We start from the raw sequence: 16,580 nt of genomic DNA, 5'->3' as shown, positions 1-16,580 counted from the left end.
AAATGAATTTATTTTTGTAACATGTAAATACTTTGGCCAGCTGAAGGATCTGTCATTAGGGCTTAGAGCTATACAGCAAATAAATATTAATATTATAAGTTATGAAGTTTTTTTTTTTTTCTTTTTTAGGATATTTAGGCTGATAGCAGTCAATAGATGATTGCCCAGTTGAGCAAGACATTGTTAAGAGTTGCAGATTCTGGGGAAAAAAATCCTAGGCTATACATATAAAATGGTGCTTGCAGTTCTCAATTCTTGGCACATTAAGTATGTTTATGCCAATTGACACATTGCACTATGTCCCAGGTTCCTTGAGTCTGCAATTAAAAAATCTCCCAACCCTGTTCTTTTCCCTTTAATCCATACATGCAGAACTGGAAGGTGGTGTGAGTTGAATGATAGAAGTTCTTGCTGTGGTTATTGTGGTTTGCAAAGAACAAACAATGCTAGGTATTGCTGGGATGTGCTGTATGCTTAACTGTACTGCCTGAAAGAGGCAGCTGCCTTGGGATTATGCTGCAGTCCATCCTGGGAATAGCTTCCAGGTTTAAGATGTATCATGTTTTTCAGAATTTTCCTAATGGTCAATTTACTCAGCTTAAAGGCGGGCGGCTAATTCTAGGGACTGTGCTTTCACTCTCTACGAAATAATTTAAGACATGGAACTGTGTGTGTGTGTGTGTGTGTGTGTGTGTGTGTTTGTGTGTGTGTGTAGAACCTCAATCATTTTTATGTTAGCGTGCAATAAAATACATGATTTCAGAAACCTCAACCTATGTTACCTGAATTACATTTCACAAGATTTTTTTTTCCTGTCACTGTTACTGATACAGTTTTTGCTTTTTGAGAGTTACTGTCCAATAGAACTTTCTTCCATGATGAAAAATGTGTACTATCTACATAGGGATATTGAGCACTTGAATTAAGTTTTATTTCTTTAAATTAATTTAAATGTAAATAGCCACATGAGGCTATTGACTATGACGTTGGATGCACAATTATAGGCCATACTGATGTGCTTTGTGAGAGTGAAGATGTATCTGACCACCCATATTTATTTGTAGAACATTCTGTTAACTAAAATAAAACAGTATTGAAAGTGTTAGTTGAATACTGTCTCTTGGGGAAGTAGTATTGATGAACAATGACTAATGAATGGAGCAGGGGTCCTCAAACTTTTTAAACTGGGGGCCAGTTCACTGTCCCTCAGACCGTTGGACTATAGTTTAAAAAAAAACTAGTCGGCTGCTAAGCAACAGGCAGCGGTGGCAAAAACACCCGGCGGGCCGGGTAAATGTTTTCCGCGGGCCGCAGTTTGAGGACCCCTGGAATGGAGGGAGAAGCAGACTTGTGAGAGCCTCTTGTATCCTATGAATGTGGCTGGGTGCTTTCAGGACTTCACTTAATCCCCCACATCCTCCTTAAACAGTTGAAGAAAGTGAGACTCAAACACAATGTCAACCTAGGTCTTCTCACAAACTATTCCAAAGAAGTAGGATGGTTGGCCTTAGAGAAGTTATATAGCCCTGGCTGTAATTAGAGGTGATTAGACTGTTGTTCCGATATGCCAAGGTTTTGGGTATGATTCTCGGTCAAGGCATATACAAGAATCAATGAATGCATAACTAAGTGGAACAACAAATCAGTGTTTCTCTCCCTTCCTCTCTCTAAAAATCAGTTTTTTGTTTGTTTTTAAAGAGAAGTTACACAGTATCCTGGTATGCTTTTTTTGTTGTTGAACTTTGCCCAAAAATGATTTCTCTACTGGTTTAAAATGTGTTTAATGATGTGGTATAGTAGACAGATTAGGGGTTTGGGGGTTGTCAAGACCACTTCTGTCCAATAGAAAAATAGTAAGCGCAATATATATAATTTTATATTTTCCAGTTGACTATATTAAAAAACAGGTGAAATTAATTTTAGTATGTTTATGTAACTCAGTATATCCCAAATGTTACAATTTCAACCTGTAATCAGTATAAAATTAATTTTCAAATGAGATATTTTAGGGGGGTACTGAATTTTCAAAATCTGATGTGTATATGACACTTAGAGCAAATCTCAGTCATACCCTATTTTCATGGGGAATGTTTGATCTTATTTAGCTTTCATAAAATTTGCAGTTGGAAAAGCAGATTTGCGTACCTAGATTATTACAAGCACACTTAAGTTTTCCATAAATAACTGATCATTGGTAACTATTTAATTTTAATTTTAAAATAAATTCAGTCACAGTTCCCACATTTCAAGTGGTCAGTACCACTATGGCTTGTGCAATGTGGTGACAGTATTGGAGAACACAGGTTCTTGCTTCATCTTTGAAAGCAGGCAGCACTGCCTTACAACGCTACTGCGAAGTCTGAGACCGTGGTGAGAAAAGTCCTTGGTGTGGCACTTTCAGAGCATTAATTGGTAGATATATAGTTCGTGTCCAGTACTTTTTTTTTCAGGTATCTTTGAACGTTTAATTTGCATACCTAGATTTTTATGGTTCGTAAATATTTGATATCTACCTAAGATTTGAGCATTTATCACATATCAGCAACTATGTTAGCCTAAGGACAGACAGCATGGTGAACAAGACTGACTGCAGCTTGCATTCATGCTTGCATCGATTAGTTTATAAAGACGATCCACACATAATTGCAACCATGGATGTTATCTAATGTTTGATATTGTGCAGAATTTAATACAAATATTAATGATACAAAATTGATCACTAATACTGCTCTAAAACTGTGCCCAAAAGAAGAATTTTTAAAATATTATATTACTATGAGCACTCATTGTGTACCATTGATACACTTTTAATTACTGTTCCTTGGCCAGAAATATTTGAGAGACCTAAATTATGTCTGATAAAATATCCGCCTTTGAATATGTTGTTTTATATGTCCTGTAAGATGGAAGAATTGAAGTAAATGTTCTCATTTAGATGGGAAGTGAGTTCATTGCTGATATTTTAGTCCTATATTATTAGAATGAGACTATTTCCCTAATTGATTTACATACACAACACACTATAGCTACTTCATAATATCAATTTGTAAATCATAACAAAGTTTACAGCTTTATGTATTCCCACCCCCCACCCCCCGCCCCTTCCTGCCAAGTGCCTGTGGCTAATGCTCTTAACTCTCAATGGGATGGCAGAAGGTTTGGATCTGGATGTATTATGCAAAACCCATCTGTCAGACTTGGATTTTGTGTCTCTTTTGTATTATGAAAGACATAATTTAATGTCTTTAATGGACATAACTATCCATTAAATCTTAATTGCTCTGAAATCTACAAGATCAAAATAAATAGCTGTTTGAGTACCCACTGTGTGCTAAGAACTCAAATAGTTTATGTTCATGATCTCATTTTATTAGCAAGACAGTCCCTTCAGATGGATAGGGTTAGACTTATTTTGTAGATGGAGAAACAAGTTCATAGCTGTTAACTTGTAGAGTCACACAGCTAATGATGGGTGGTCAGACCAATACTTGCTCTTCTTTTGTGATACATTGCCTCATCTGTAAAATTTGAACTGCAAAATATACCAGTTTGTATGTATGCTGTGGTGTTCTTCGATGTACATACACATCCTCCTAGTTTTATATTTGAAAGTAGAGGCCAGTGAACCAACATTTGAATTTTTTATGCCTTAAACAGATGTTTTTAAAGGGCTTTATCCAAGTTTCCACTAGAAAATTGTGCAGAATGATTGGGGATCAGATTGACTTCTAACCACGATTATCAAATCCCTCTCATAAGCCTGAACTTCTTAAACTTTTCTAGAGACATTTCCTCGATGACAAGAGGATAAATGTGTCCCAGTCTGAAAAGCCACTAGTGAAAGCAGGAAGCTTCTGCTTTCTGTCTTACTATATTATGCATTTTTTGTACTTAGACTAATGTAAAAGTTGAATAGAACTGTAGGAAGATGATTATGCTTGAGCAGGAGTAAAGTAGGAGTAGAACATGCTTGCTCAGTTTAACTAGTATAACCATAGAGGGGAAAGTGATTACAAACTGGTAGGATTGTGCTTGGGAAGCAGAACTTCCAAGTAATATTAGTACTTCCTGTTCTGAATGATTGGGTAAATAAAGACATTTCTTTAAATTTTAAGTAAGTAAAGCAAATTTTAAAGCTTATTCTGAATGAATAGAAAATGAGACCATTAAAACCATTTCATCACATTAAAAAATTAAAATTCTGCAGTGTCCAATTGTGGAAAATATCTCAAGATATTTAACCCAAGCTTTGTCTTTTTAGCTTTTCTTAACTACCTCATTTATTAAATTAAAACAATACTTTCTGTGCTGGAAGGGAGTCTCCCTTTATCCATTTGAGGTGTACATATGTGCCATGCTAAAGGAAAAAACCACATCTACCTAGTTACGGAAGTCAAGATCTTGAAGTTATACCAGACTTTTTCCTGCTTATTATTTTCTGTATTTAGTCCATTTCTGGAGTAGGGTAGGGAAGAACTCATAGTGATGCACACTGGGGGTCCTGGGCATTGCAGTTTTTGATGACCACATCAATTGAATCTGTGGGAATCTTAGTAGATGAAAAAGGGGACTTGCTTTCATCTGTTTCTGACCAGCTGCTCATCAAAGAAAGAGGGCTTTAAAAGTGCCAAAGTGGCCCTGGCTGGGGAGCTCACTTGGTTAGAGCATCATCCCCATATGCCAAGGTTGAGGGTTTGGTCCCTGGTCAGGACACAATCAACCAATGAATGCATAAACAAGTGGAGCAAGAAATCAGTGTTTCTCTCCTCCTTCCTCTCTAAAATCAATAAAAATTTTTAATTAAAAAGAAAAGAGAATCAACCAATGAATGTATAAGTGCCTGGAACAGAAAAATCAATGTTTCTCTCTTTCTCTCTCTCTCTCTCTCTCTCTCTCTCTCTCTCTCTCTCTCTCTCTTAAAAAAACAACCACCAAAGTGGGCAGAGTAAAGCCAGAGACTGTTCATATACACTCATCTTGGCAAAGAGCTGGCTTTGAACATTCTTCAAAAAGCAATCCCTTAGGGGTATATTCCTGGAGATCATAATCCAAGCAAGTGAAATTGACTCTCATAATATGCAAATAGAAATTCAAGGCATGTTATAAAATTCAGTGATTGCACCATAATGGATTCAAAAAAAAGCTTTGGCCGTAGCCGGTTTGGCTCAGTGGATAGAGCGTTGCCCTGCGGACTGAAGGGTCCCGGGTTTGATTCCGGTCAAGGGCATGTACCTTGGTTGTGGGCACATCCCCAGTGTGGGGGGGTGCGGGAGGCGGCTGATTGATGTTTCTCTCTCATCAGTGTTTCTAACTCTCCCTCTTCCTTCCTCTTAAAAAATAAATAAATAAATAAATAAAGCTGATGGAATGGAGATGACTTTCCAGTGCTAATGAAGACACTGATGTAAAAAATGCCTATGGAGAGTTTAAATGAAATGGTTTTTGAGCCCTAGCCGGGTTGCTCAGTGGGTAGAGCAGAGGTTCTCAACCTGTGGGTCGCGACCCCTTTGGGGGTCAAACGACCCTTTCACAGGGGTCGCCTAAGACCATCGGAAAACATATATATAATTACATATTGTTTTTGTGATTAATCACTATGCTTTAATTATGTTCAATTTATAACAATGAAATTGGGCGTCACCACAACATGAGGAAATGTATTAAAGGGTCACGGCATTAGGAAGGTTGAGAACCACTATGATAGAGCATCGGCCTGCGGACTGAAGGGTCCTAGGTTCGATTCCAGCCGGGGGCACATGCCTGGGTTGTGGGCTTGATCCCCAGTAGGGGGCGCGCAAGAGGCAGTCGATCAATGATTCTCTCACATCATTGATGTTTCTATCTCTATCCCTCTCCCTTCTTCTCTAAAATCAATAAAAAAATATTTTTAAAAAATGGTTTCTGAAATGTGAAGAGTAGAAAACCATTTCCAAGTTCATTATTTTATAATTAAAAATATATATATATTTTTAATTGATTTCAGAAAAGGAAGGAGAGAGAGAGATAGAAACATCAATGATGAGAGAATCATTGATCAACGGCCTCCTGTATGCTCCGTACTGGGGATTGAGCCCGCAACCCAGGCATGCACCCTTGACCGGAATCCAACCGGGACCCTTCAGTCCACAGGCCAACGCTCTACCCACTGAGCCAAACCAGCTAGGGCTGATGTTTCTGTCTTTCTCTTCCTCTCTGAAATAAAAATAAAAGGTGGGGGGTGAATCTGCAAGAATCCAGGGCACACCCCTTTCCTGATAAAAAATCATACCAGTCTTAGTTTTCTTTAAAATTTTTTATTTATTTATGGATTTTAGAGAGAGAGAGGAAGGGAGAGACAGACAGACAGACATTATTTGTTGTCCCGCTTATTTATGCATTCATTGGTTGATTCTTGTATGTGCCCTGATGGGGAATCAATCCTGCAACTTGGGTATATCAGGCCGATGCTCTAAACAACTGAGCTACCCAGCCAGAGCTAGTCTTAACATTTTTAAATTTTCTAGTAAGTAGTTGGCTACAAGTAGGAAAAATTCTCTTTGATTCTCCTAATAGTTTATCAAAGCTAATAGTCTTCAGTTCCTGTCTCCACTGTGACAATTTGGCCCTGGCCTGGTAGCTCAGTTTGTTAGAGGGTTGCCGCATATGCCAAGATTGCAGATTCAATCCCCAGTCAGGACACATACAAGAATCAACCAATGAATGCATAAATAAGTGGAACAATACTCGGTGTTTCTTTCTCCCTCTCTTTTTCTTCCATTCACCCTCTCTCTCTCAAATCAATAATAATAGTAATAATAAAAAGAATAAAACAATTTGGAGTGAGTGACCAACGTTAAGATTTCTCCTAAGGGACAGTAATTGTCTCAGAGGTTTTTAGGGAGTATAAACAAATCTATAGAATTAAAGGCATTTTTATTTGTTGCTTAAAATGTGGAGCACACAGAAAACAATGGCTGGTATCCTGTTGATAGAAGAACTAAAGGAATGCTGCATTTTCAGCATTTTTCTTCATTTCCTGTAGAAGACAGCAACTGCAATTTTTATGTGACATTCTGCTAGCTTCCTGGAAGGGCTTACTGAAATAGCTTCTGTCAGCATATTTTTTCACTGTGGTGGATACTAGTGAAGGTGGAGGGTGTTTGGAACTTTTAAAGGAAATTATGCTGAGTGAAATACTTGGAATAGGAAGTTAATCAAATCTTTAAGCGCTTAACTTAAAAATACCTGTATTGAGTTACATCCAGGTATCAGCAAGTCTCTAAAATTGTTGACTTCTTAACTCTGTAGTGATAACACCTATAAAATATTTATTAAGATACAAGATTCATTTATATAAGTAACTGAAATAGGACTGTATGAAGAGCACTTACAGAATAGTTTCATCTGAAATACAGTAGGTCATACATACTTCCTTTTCATCCTAACTATTCAGATGAAATAAGGAGGAAGGATCTGTAAAGTGTAAAGCCAAGCACTAATTGTGAAACATAAGTTCTTAGTAATGCTGGCATAAACACAAGTTTTAATGTATTTTGATTTTCAGCTGATACAGCTGGTAAATGAGTTCTGTGCTGCATTTACTAGTCATTCATTAGGAGGCAAACTGCCCAGATATGCTTATAAAAAAGCCTGTTTCCAATGAGTATTCCTATCTGATCAAATGTAAGAACTGCTGGATGAAATTAGTAGGCTCAAAGCAAACCTATTACTCCTTTAATTATGTGATGTTTGTAGGCATAAACACAATTGTGATTGATTGCTGAGATAGAGACTGTGTTAACGGAGAGTCTTTAGTCAAAATGTATTACTATTTGGGTTAAATATACTCATAGTTCAGCCTGGCCAGCGTGACTCAGTTGTTGAGCGTAAACTTATGAACCAGGAGACACAGTTCAATTCCTAGTCAGGGCATATGCCCGGGTTGTGGGCTCAGTCCCCAGTATGGGGGTGTGCAGGAGGTAGCTGATCAGTGATTCTCGCTCATCATTGATGTTTCTCTCTCTCTCCCTCTCCTTTCCTCTCTGAAATCAATAAAAAATAAAAACTTTAAAAAGTTATATTTAAAAAATATGCACATACACACATACATAGCTCATTCTGTCCCTTTAACAATATTTTCATAGTTTGATCACTAATGTTCTGACTCACCATCACTAGGTTTCCTGATCCTTGATGTATGAAAGTTTCTCTAGTTGTCTTTATAATATAGGTTTTGAACAAAGCATATCGGCCTGCCCTATGTTTGACTGTATATTGTCAGAAGCATAAAATCAGAGCCAACCGTATCTTCCTATATAATAAAAGACTAATATGCAAATCGACCTAACAGTGGAACGACCGTTTGCTGTGACACGCACTGACCACCAGGGGGCAGACGCTCAACGCAGGAGTGCCCTGGTGGTCAGTGCGCTCCCACAGGAGCAGCTCTGCTCAGCCAGAAGCCAGGCTCAGCAGCAGCAGCAGTGCTAAGGACCCCTCAGGATGTCCGACTTCTTAACTCTGTAGTGATAGCACCTATCAAGTCTTTACCAAGATACAAGATTCACTTATATAAGTAACTGAAATAGGACTATATGTAGAGCACTTACAGAATAGTTTCATATGAAATACCTAAGCCAACAGTCGGACATCCCCCGAGGGGTCCCAGACTGTGAGAGGGTCTAGGCCGGGACCTCCCTCACCCCTCAGTGCATGAATGTCATGCACTGGACCTCTAGTCTGTTTTAGAATAGGACATGTCAAGATACCATAGTCTCAGAGCTAGATAACTATAAAAGGACAGAAGTCCCTAAAATAGAGAGTATTTATGTGACCCACACTGTTCTAAGTGCTTGCTGTGTGTTGAATCACTTTCATGCAGCACCTGTCCTAGGCATTCCTTGCTCCTCAAGCATGGATGGATGCTTTCTCTTTTGTGTTTGCCATTTTGACAATCAAATCAAGTATAGTTTCAAAACCAAGACAGGAAAGACAAAGCTTAAGCCATTAAAAACTGATGAGCGTTTAACATAGATTTCTGAATCTAATATTGCTTAAGGCAGTGGTCGGCAAACTGCGGCTCGGCAAACCGCGGCTCATGAGCCACATGCGGCTCTTTGGCCCCTTGAGTGTGGCTCTTCCACAAAACACCGGTTCTTCCACAAAATGCCAACTTCTGCGCATGGGCCACAAAGTTTCAATTGCACTGTACGTGTGCACCCGCATGTGGTATTTTGTGGAAGAGCCACACTCAAGGGGCCAAAGAGCTGCATGTGGCTCGTGAGCCGCAGCTTGCCGACCACGGGCTTAAGGTAACAATTTTTACCATATATTTTTGGTCTTAATATAGTCTTTCATACTAACCATTTTTTGAAATAGGGGATTCATCTTACAGTTGTATACTCTTTTCCCAAAAACTTTATGATATTGATGAACATTTTAGAAGAAATTGAGGCAGTTGTAGTCCACCAAGCACAGTCAAGCCTCTTCTTTTTCTCATATTCTTTGAAGAAATTGCATTTTACAACATCTGCACATTCTCAGTCTGGCTCAGTCCCTGGACCTCTGATATTTGAATATTTAGTGATTTCTTGAGAGGAAAGAGACACCCATACTGAGTTTTTCCTTGGGCACTTTTGCTAGCATTGAACTTTGCAGATTAATGTCGTCGTCGTCGTCGCCGCCACCTCCCCCCCTCCCCCCATTCATCCCGCAGTCTTCTGCAAATAATGACTCTGAAACCTGGAAGTTTAATATTTTTTTGTTTCTTCCTGTCTTGTCTGAAATCATGTATAACATGAGTGTGTCTCTATACCAATTGTTCTTCATATTTTGCCAGAGTTTAATGTTAAAGTTTTTCTTTTCTTCTTGTTGGACTCCCAAGAAAAGCTTCTGAAAACAGTGCATTCTAATAGAACTGTACAATGATGGAAATGTTCTGTATTCTGAGCCATCCAGTACAGTAGTCTCATGTGGCTGTTGAGTACTTGTAATGTGACCAATATGACTGAGGGACTAAATTTAAATTTATTAACAAAATTAAATACCTGCATGTAACCACTGGCTGCCATATTGGACAGAGTAGCAAACCTCCCAGTATACAGCTCCCTTACAGAGCTTGAGTTATTTCATGCTTTGACTAATTTTCATGTTTACCTTTTGAAGTTGTAGTCTTCCTTCCTGCCCTACAGGTAAATTGCCTAATAAAAGTCTTTCTTACAATTAAATCTCAAGTTCTGCAACCTGTAGAAGAACAAAGATTACTCTATTTTTTACAAAAAACATTTAAAAAGATAAATTTGCAAGCTTTCATAAAACTGAGGAGAGTCATATATCATATACCAAATTATCTAGACTTTTAAAGAAATTCAGGCTATGGTGACATTTCACCTCTAAATACTCCACCATGCATCATTAGAAAATAAGGAAATCTTTTCCTAATCATGTTATCATTAAAGCCTCCTTATATAATAATCCCTCAATATCTAAAAGTCAGTCCAAATTCAGATTTGTCTGATTGTCTTCAAATGTTACTGGTATGTCTAAATCAGGATCCAAGCAAGAGCTGCATGTTGCTTTCAATTGTGTCTCTTAAGATTCTTTTAAAAAGCATTTTTTACAGAGTTTCAGATTTACAGAAAAGTTAGAATGGTATAAAGAATTCCCATATACATACATCCTTTACCCAGATTCTTTAGTTCTTAACATTTTTTTAACTACATGTGATTTATCCTCTTTTGTCTCTATACATAAAAACTATTTAACTAAATTGCTTGAAAGTACTTTGTAGATGTGATACCTCTTTACCATTACATACTCTATTGTATATTTAGTAAGAATAACAAAATGGTCTTATAGAGACACTAAGATGATCAAACAGAGGCAATTGATTTTGACAGAATACTGTTATCTAATCTCAGGCTTAATTCAGATTTCATCATTTGTTCTGATAATATTCTCTCTCTATTTGAGAGAGAGACAGACAGACAGACAGACATTAATTTGTTTTCCACTTATTTATGCATTCATTAGTTGATTCTTGTATGTGCCCTGACTGGGTATAGAGCCCCAATCTTGGTGTATCTGAGCTATCTGGCCAGGGCTGGAAATGTTGTTCTTGTGTGTAAGAAGATTCTGACCTCAGTGACCTGAGTTAGGCATATTAAATAGCATAGATAGAAGAGGTTTTCATGCTTTTGATGGTTACATTTTTTAAAAATACACTTTTATTGATTTCAGAGAGGAATAGAGAGATAGAAACATCAATGATGAGAATCATTGATCAGCTGCCTCCTGCAAGCCCCCACTGGGGTTCAAGCCCACAACCCAGGCATGTGCCCTTGACTGGAATCTCACCTAGGACCCTCAGTCCACATGCCAACGCTCTATCCACTGAGCCAAACCAGCTAGGGTGGTTTTCATTCTTTAGGCAAGTTCTTTTACTTGAGCTTAAAGTTTAGTTGCATAAATTGACCTGGAATTGTAGTCCTTGGGCAGATTAGGAAACACTGGGAAAGTTTGGTTTTGGAAAGGTTTGGTATGGAATGTTTGAGAGAGAGAGAGAGAGAGAGAGAGAGAGAGAGAGAGAGAGAGACTGACTGTATCTTTGAACCAAGTCTTCTGCATATTGAGGAGAGAAATGTGTGCCTACTTTTCATTGTACCTTCTATTTCTCTTTAGGGTAAAGAGAATTTTTGATGATACTGACCATATACCATCTGTTTGTATTAGCTATCCCGGATTGCTCACTCAGCGAACTGTTAACATGTTGGTCAGGTTTGTTAGAATGCTTTAGCAATATTGTTGTGTCCATGATGCCCCTAAAAATAGGAATTAAAATAGGGTTACTTAGGATTACATGGTTCCATGTTACATGGTATTGAAGATTCTAGTCCAGGAGTGGGCAAACTTTTTGACTTGAGGGCCACAATGGGTTCTTAAACTGGACTGGAGGGCCGGAACAAAAGCATGGATGGAGTGTTTGTGTGAACTAATATAAATTCAAAGTAAACATCATTACATAAAAGGGTACGGTCTTTTTTTTCTTTTAGTTTTATTCATTTCAAACAGGCCGTAGTTTGCCCACGGCTGTAATCTAGTCTCTACCTACTTTAGTTAGGCAAATTAAAGAGCAGAATTGGAAGTTTTTAAGTGTAATTCGTTTTGTCAGAAAAGGAAAAAAAGGGCATTTCAGTATCTGAGTAAGTTAAGCACTCAAGAGACCACTTATCTATTATCAGTAGTCAAAAGAAATTCACACCCAGAGTTTCAGCCAAGTGTAGGACAGCTGAATTAAGCAGATAATAACATGAAAATACAAAAAATTCTAACCTTGAGGTGTGTTGTTTGTACTAATGGTATCTATTGAGCCTTTACTATGTGTCAGGCATTGTTCTAAGCCAGCCGTGGGCAAACTACAGCCCGCGGGCCGGATCCGGCCCGTTTGAAATGAATAAAACTAAAAAAAAAAAAAAGACCGTACCCTTTTATGTAATGATGTTTACTTTGAATTTATATTAGTTCACACAAACACTCCATCCATGCTTTTGTTCCGGCCCTCCGGTCCAGTTTACGAACCCATTGTGGCCCTCGAGTCAAAAAGTTTGCCCACCCCTGTTCTAAGCACTTCATATTAAATCTTCACAGCCGTGGGATAGCTACAATCACTTCAGATGTTTCAGATGAGGAAATATATACAGAGATAACTGATTTGCCTATGCCGTATTTAAGTGGCAAAACTGGGATCTAGCCTAAATGTTTTAGCTCTGATGCAATCCACAGAACCAGTTAATTCTGTATGACGCTTGCATTTTATAATCAAAGTTATACATTTAGATAGTAATTGTCTTCTTGAATGAAGAACCTTCTTTGTTGTCCAAATTACGGGGAATCTGAAATGATATTTCTCACTAACAACTAAGACTGCAGTTAGTGTCTTACTTTTATCCCCAGGTATGTTCATCTAAATTGGGGGGAGGGAAAGAGGGAAAAGGAAATACTTTCATATCATTTATAACCTTTAACTCTTAGGGCACTTTATAGTTTTGGGTTGATTGATTAATAGTAAATCTGTTACTTGCTTTTTGGAATCTAAACTCGGCATAAGTGTTCAGTCCTAAAGTTGTGCCACTTGTAGGCCAGTGTCAAAATCTAGTCTGGAAACCAAATGAGTTATAATGTTTGGGTGGTTTTCTTTAACACATTGTATGCGGGAAACGTATTTATACGTTTTACGTTGACTGGTAATAGAGCGCCGGACACGTATTAATATGTTTTTTATAGACTAGCGGTAGAATGCGGGTAACGTATAAATACGTTTATTTTTATACTTTTTTATTGCTCTAAAGGGATGCTAACATGCAGATACACGAATTCCAAAGGACAAAATTTGGGTCTCTAACACATACAATGGTGAATTATGTATGTACTTCCAGGTATAACGGTAATCTATTCAATTGCGTAGAGTCATCCCTTCACACAATTCTCTGCCTCGCCACACATTCAGTGCGATTCTAAGAAAAATAATTCAGTATACATTTTATAGTAAATCACAAAAAGTTTCATTGAAAAAAAATATGTAAAACTAAAGTTATCGTAATTTTACTGAGCGTTGCCATTTGCGCAAAAAATTAGCAAATATGGCCCGCACCACCTGTTAGCGTGGGATAAAAACTACCCACAAACAACTTAACAAAGGTGGAATTGATAAATTGTATACTTTCGTGCATGTCCCATTAGTGTTTGTTTGTTTTTAAGGGAGGATGGAAATATGCATAGGTTATCTCATGGATGGAAAAGTATCTAATTGCTGGGAGGGGGAGGTACTACTAGAAACATGGAATGAGTGACTTTTCATAGTATATGCCCTTTTGAACAGTTTGAATAATTTGCTGTATACATGTAATAACTATTAAAAATAAGTAGTCACTTTTTTAACCTAAATTTATTGACTTCATATTCTTCTTATTTTGTACCAGCAAAATAAAAGTTCTTTGAAGTTAAAAACAGTTTTTATCATAGAAACTTCCAAGCACATCTCAAAATAGAGTGTCTCAAAGATCAGCAAGAGCAACATTTTGCCAATTGAGAAGATAAAATGTGGCCGTATTTGGATGTCATTATTGTATTCTCTGAAAATAGCTGCAGGTTCAGAAACTTACAAATCCTCTGAATTTATTTGTGGTTTGACCCAGAGTCTGTAATTCAGAGCACTGTTTTACTTGTTCTGAAACTCTAGGGCTTCAGCTGTGACAATTGAAGCTCAAAATTGCCTTAGGTAGTGACAAAAACAGAATTCTTATTTTACAGAGTAGTTTAGAATATAACATGTTGCTTTTACATATGTATTTATAGGAGGTTTATGAGCTACTGGAATGTTTTCTCCAGTTATTGAGAAGGAAACTATTGAGGGTGCTCTACTTAGAAAATTAGATATATACACCTCTCCTAAAACGAGACAGACACCCACACAGTCCCTTTGTATATATCGGGATAGTACTTAATGGTTTATCTTCCTCCATTAGTTTTTCAAATTAAAGGTCACTAAAGCTAGACTCAAGAAAAAAATGAAAATTAATAACTCATAAAGTTTTATTGTAACCAAAGTCATTATAAGTTATATATCTCACAGCTTGTATACTTGCCATGCATGACAGCATATACTTGAGCTTGTAAAGCTAGTTAATCTTCAACTTTGTTACCATGCTTGTAATTAATAGTTAGACAATTGCTTGACTCCTTGCCCTGGTGTTCAGATTGGTTGTGCCTGCAATCACTGAGGTATAGGAGGGGAGTGAAAAAATGCAGTCTCTTAGTCTTAGGTTGTATCTTACTTGGATCCCAGTCTGGTTATAATTAAGCATTATAGCAGAAGAATTTGACAAAAGAATTTAGATGGAATACAGTTAACTTGGCTTAGCCAATCCAGAGAGCGTAGTGACAGCAGTGGTCTCTGGGAAGGGAAATTGGTATCTGGGGGGCAATGGAAGAAGAAAGACTTGATTTTCCCCCCCTGTGATTTTTTTGTTTTGTTTGTATTTTGTTCCCTGTGAATTACCTATTGGGGGTAGGGAGTGGGGGAGAGACTAGTCTGGCTAAGGCTAATAAAGTCTTCAGGCAGCCTTTTAGTGGGACTTAATCTGTTCTAATACTTTTAGACACCCCGAGTATCAACGACTCACTCATGGTAGAGCTCTCCTTCTAATAGATGCCTTTTGTTTTTATACCCTTAATTGGGTTTTAAAGACCTACCATCCTTAGATCCTCTATATTTGTTTAGCAAATACTTGAATATCTTCTGAGTACACACAGCAGATCTGATTCCATTATTTTCCTTGTTAAAATCCTTAAGTAGCTTCCTTTGCCTAAAAAATAAATTCAGGGTTCTCAGTGGGGTACAGTTAGCTTATCAGTCTGGCCCTTGCTTATCTTTATAGCCTTAACTTATTACCATGTTCATAGTCTATACTCCCAGTGTTACAGAAGTACTTTGTAGTTCCCATAGCAGACCATACTTTCACATTGCTTGGTTTTAGCATATGTTCTTCTGTCCAGCATTCTCCCTTGAACACATTCCCTTAGCTGTGGGTCTTTGACAAGATCTCTCTTACACTTGTTTTTGCACTTTTTGCAAAATACTGTAACTTTGTTTACTTGTCTGTCTGGTTTTGTTAATCTAAGTTCCCTTAGATCGAAAACTGTAAAATTTTAAATTTCATTCTTTTCATTCTGTGACTTAATTTTCAGATTTTGAAGTTTAATGTAAGTGAACAAGTAATTACTAACTGTTAAAGGGAGAGAGGACAGTTCAAAGATCTTAAACTGAGAAACATTGATGACTGCAAAGTTCTTGAACCATAAAGGCTAGCCAGATATAATTCTTTCCTTTACTGTTCATTCTGCCTCTTAGTTATAACCACAAGGTTATACATCTCTAGTTGTAACTATAAGGTTATAGCAAAACAACTGAATGCCATATTTGTTGGAGGACAGGTGGTCGGTCCATTATTTGGCTATCCATTGCCTCACTTGAATAGTGTAATGGATTTTCACTGTTGACTTAAAGCATTACTGGTTAAATAAGGATTTGTAGTGACGATAATACAACAATATCAAGTCTGTCTAATTCACTTTGTAACATGGTTTATTAATGTTTGTTTGTTTCTCCTCTAGCTCCAGAACCTGGGTATAAACCCAGCAAACATTGGCTTTAGTACCTTGACTATGGAGTCAGACAAATTTATCTGCATTAGAGAGAAAGTAGGAGAACAAGCTCAAGTGGTAATCATTGATATGAATGACCCAAGTAATCCAATTCGAAGACCAATTTCAGCAGACAGCGCCATCATGAATCCAGCTAGCAAAGTAATTGCATTGAAAGGTATAAAAGATTGTGGGTTTCTTTTTCTTAAAACTCTTCCTATGTATAATTTATTCAAATACAATAATTAGGAGCTCTTTTAGTATTTTGATTTGGTTAAATAAAGCTACAAAGTTAAAGCTTTTACTGAATTTGATTTTAACTATTGTCATGGCTTTTACTTGGCATGTTTCTATAAAATGTCTTTCTGTTCAGCTAGATCTTGGAAAAAAATAAATAAATT

At 37.3% G+C, this 16,580-nt stretch overlaps 1 protein-coding gene across 2 annotated transcripts in view; it reads left to right on the top strand.

The window, feature by feature from the left end:
* The window catches only part of CLTC (clathrin heavy chain), a 64,709-nt gene that overhangs the window by 3,363 nt on the left and 44,766 nt on the right, over positions 1-16,580 (top strand). For both annotated transcript variants that reach the window (XM_081109039.1, XM_081109038.1), the window contains exon 2: positions 16,150-16,357. In XM_081109039.1, coding sequence (XP_080965165.1) covers positions 16,150-16,357 — 208 coding nt within the window. The remainder of the gene's footprint in view (positions 1-16,149; positions 16,358-16,580) is intronic.

The sequence above is a fragment of the Myotis nattereri genome, assembly GCF_964212035.1.
Source record: "Myotis nattereri genome assembly, chromosome: 16".
Classification (NCBI taxonomy): Eukaryota; Metazoa; Chordata; class Mammalia; order Chiroptera; family Vespertilionidae; genus Myotis; species Myotis nattereri.
Note: the sequence above shows the minus strand (reverse complement) of the source record. Positions and strands in the feature narration are given on the sequence as shown.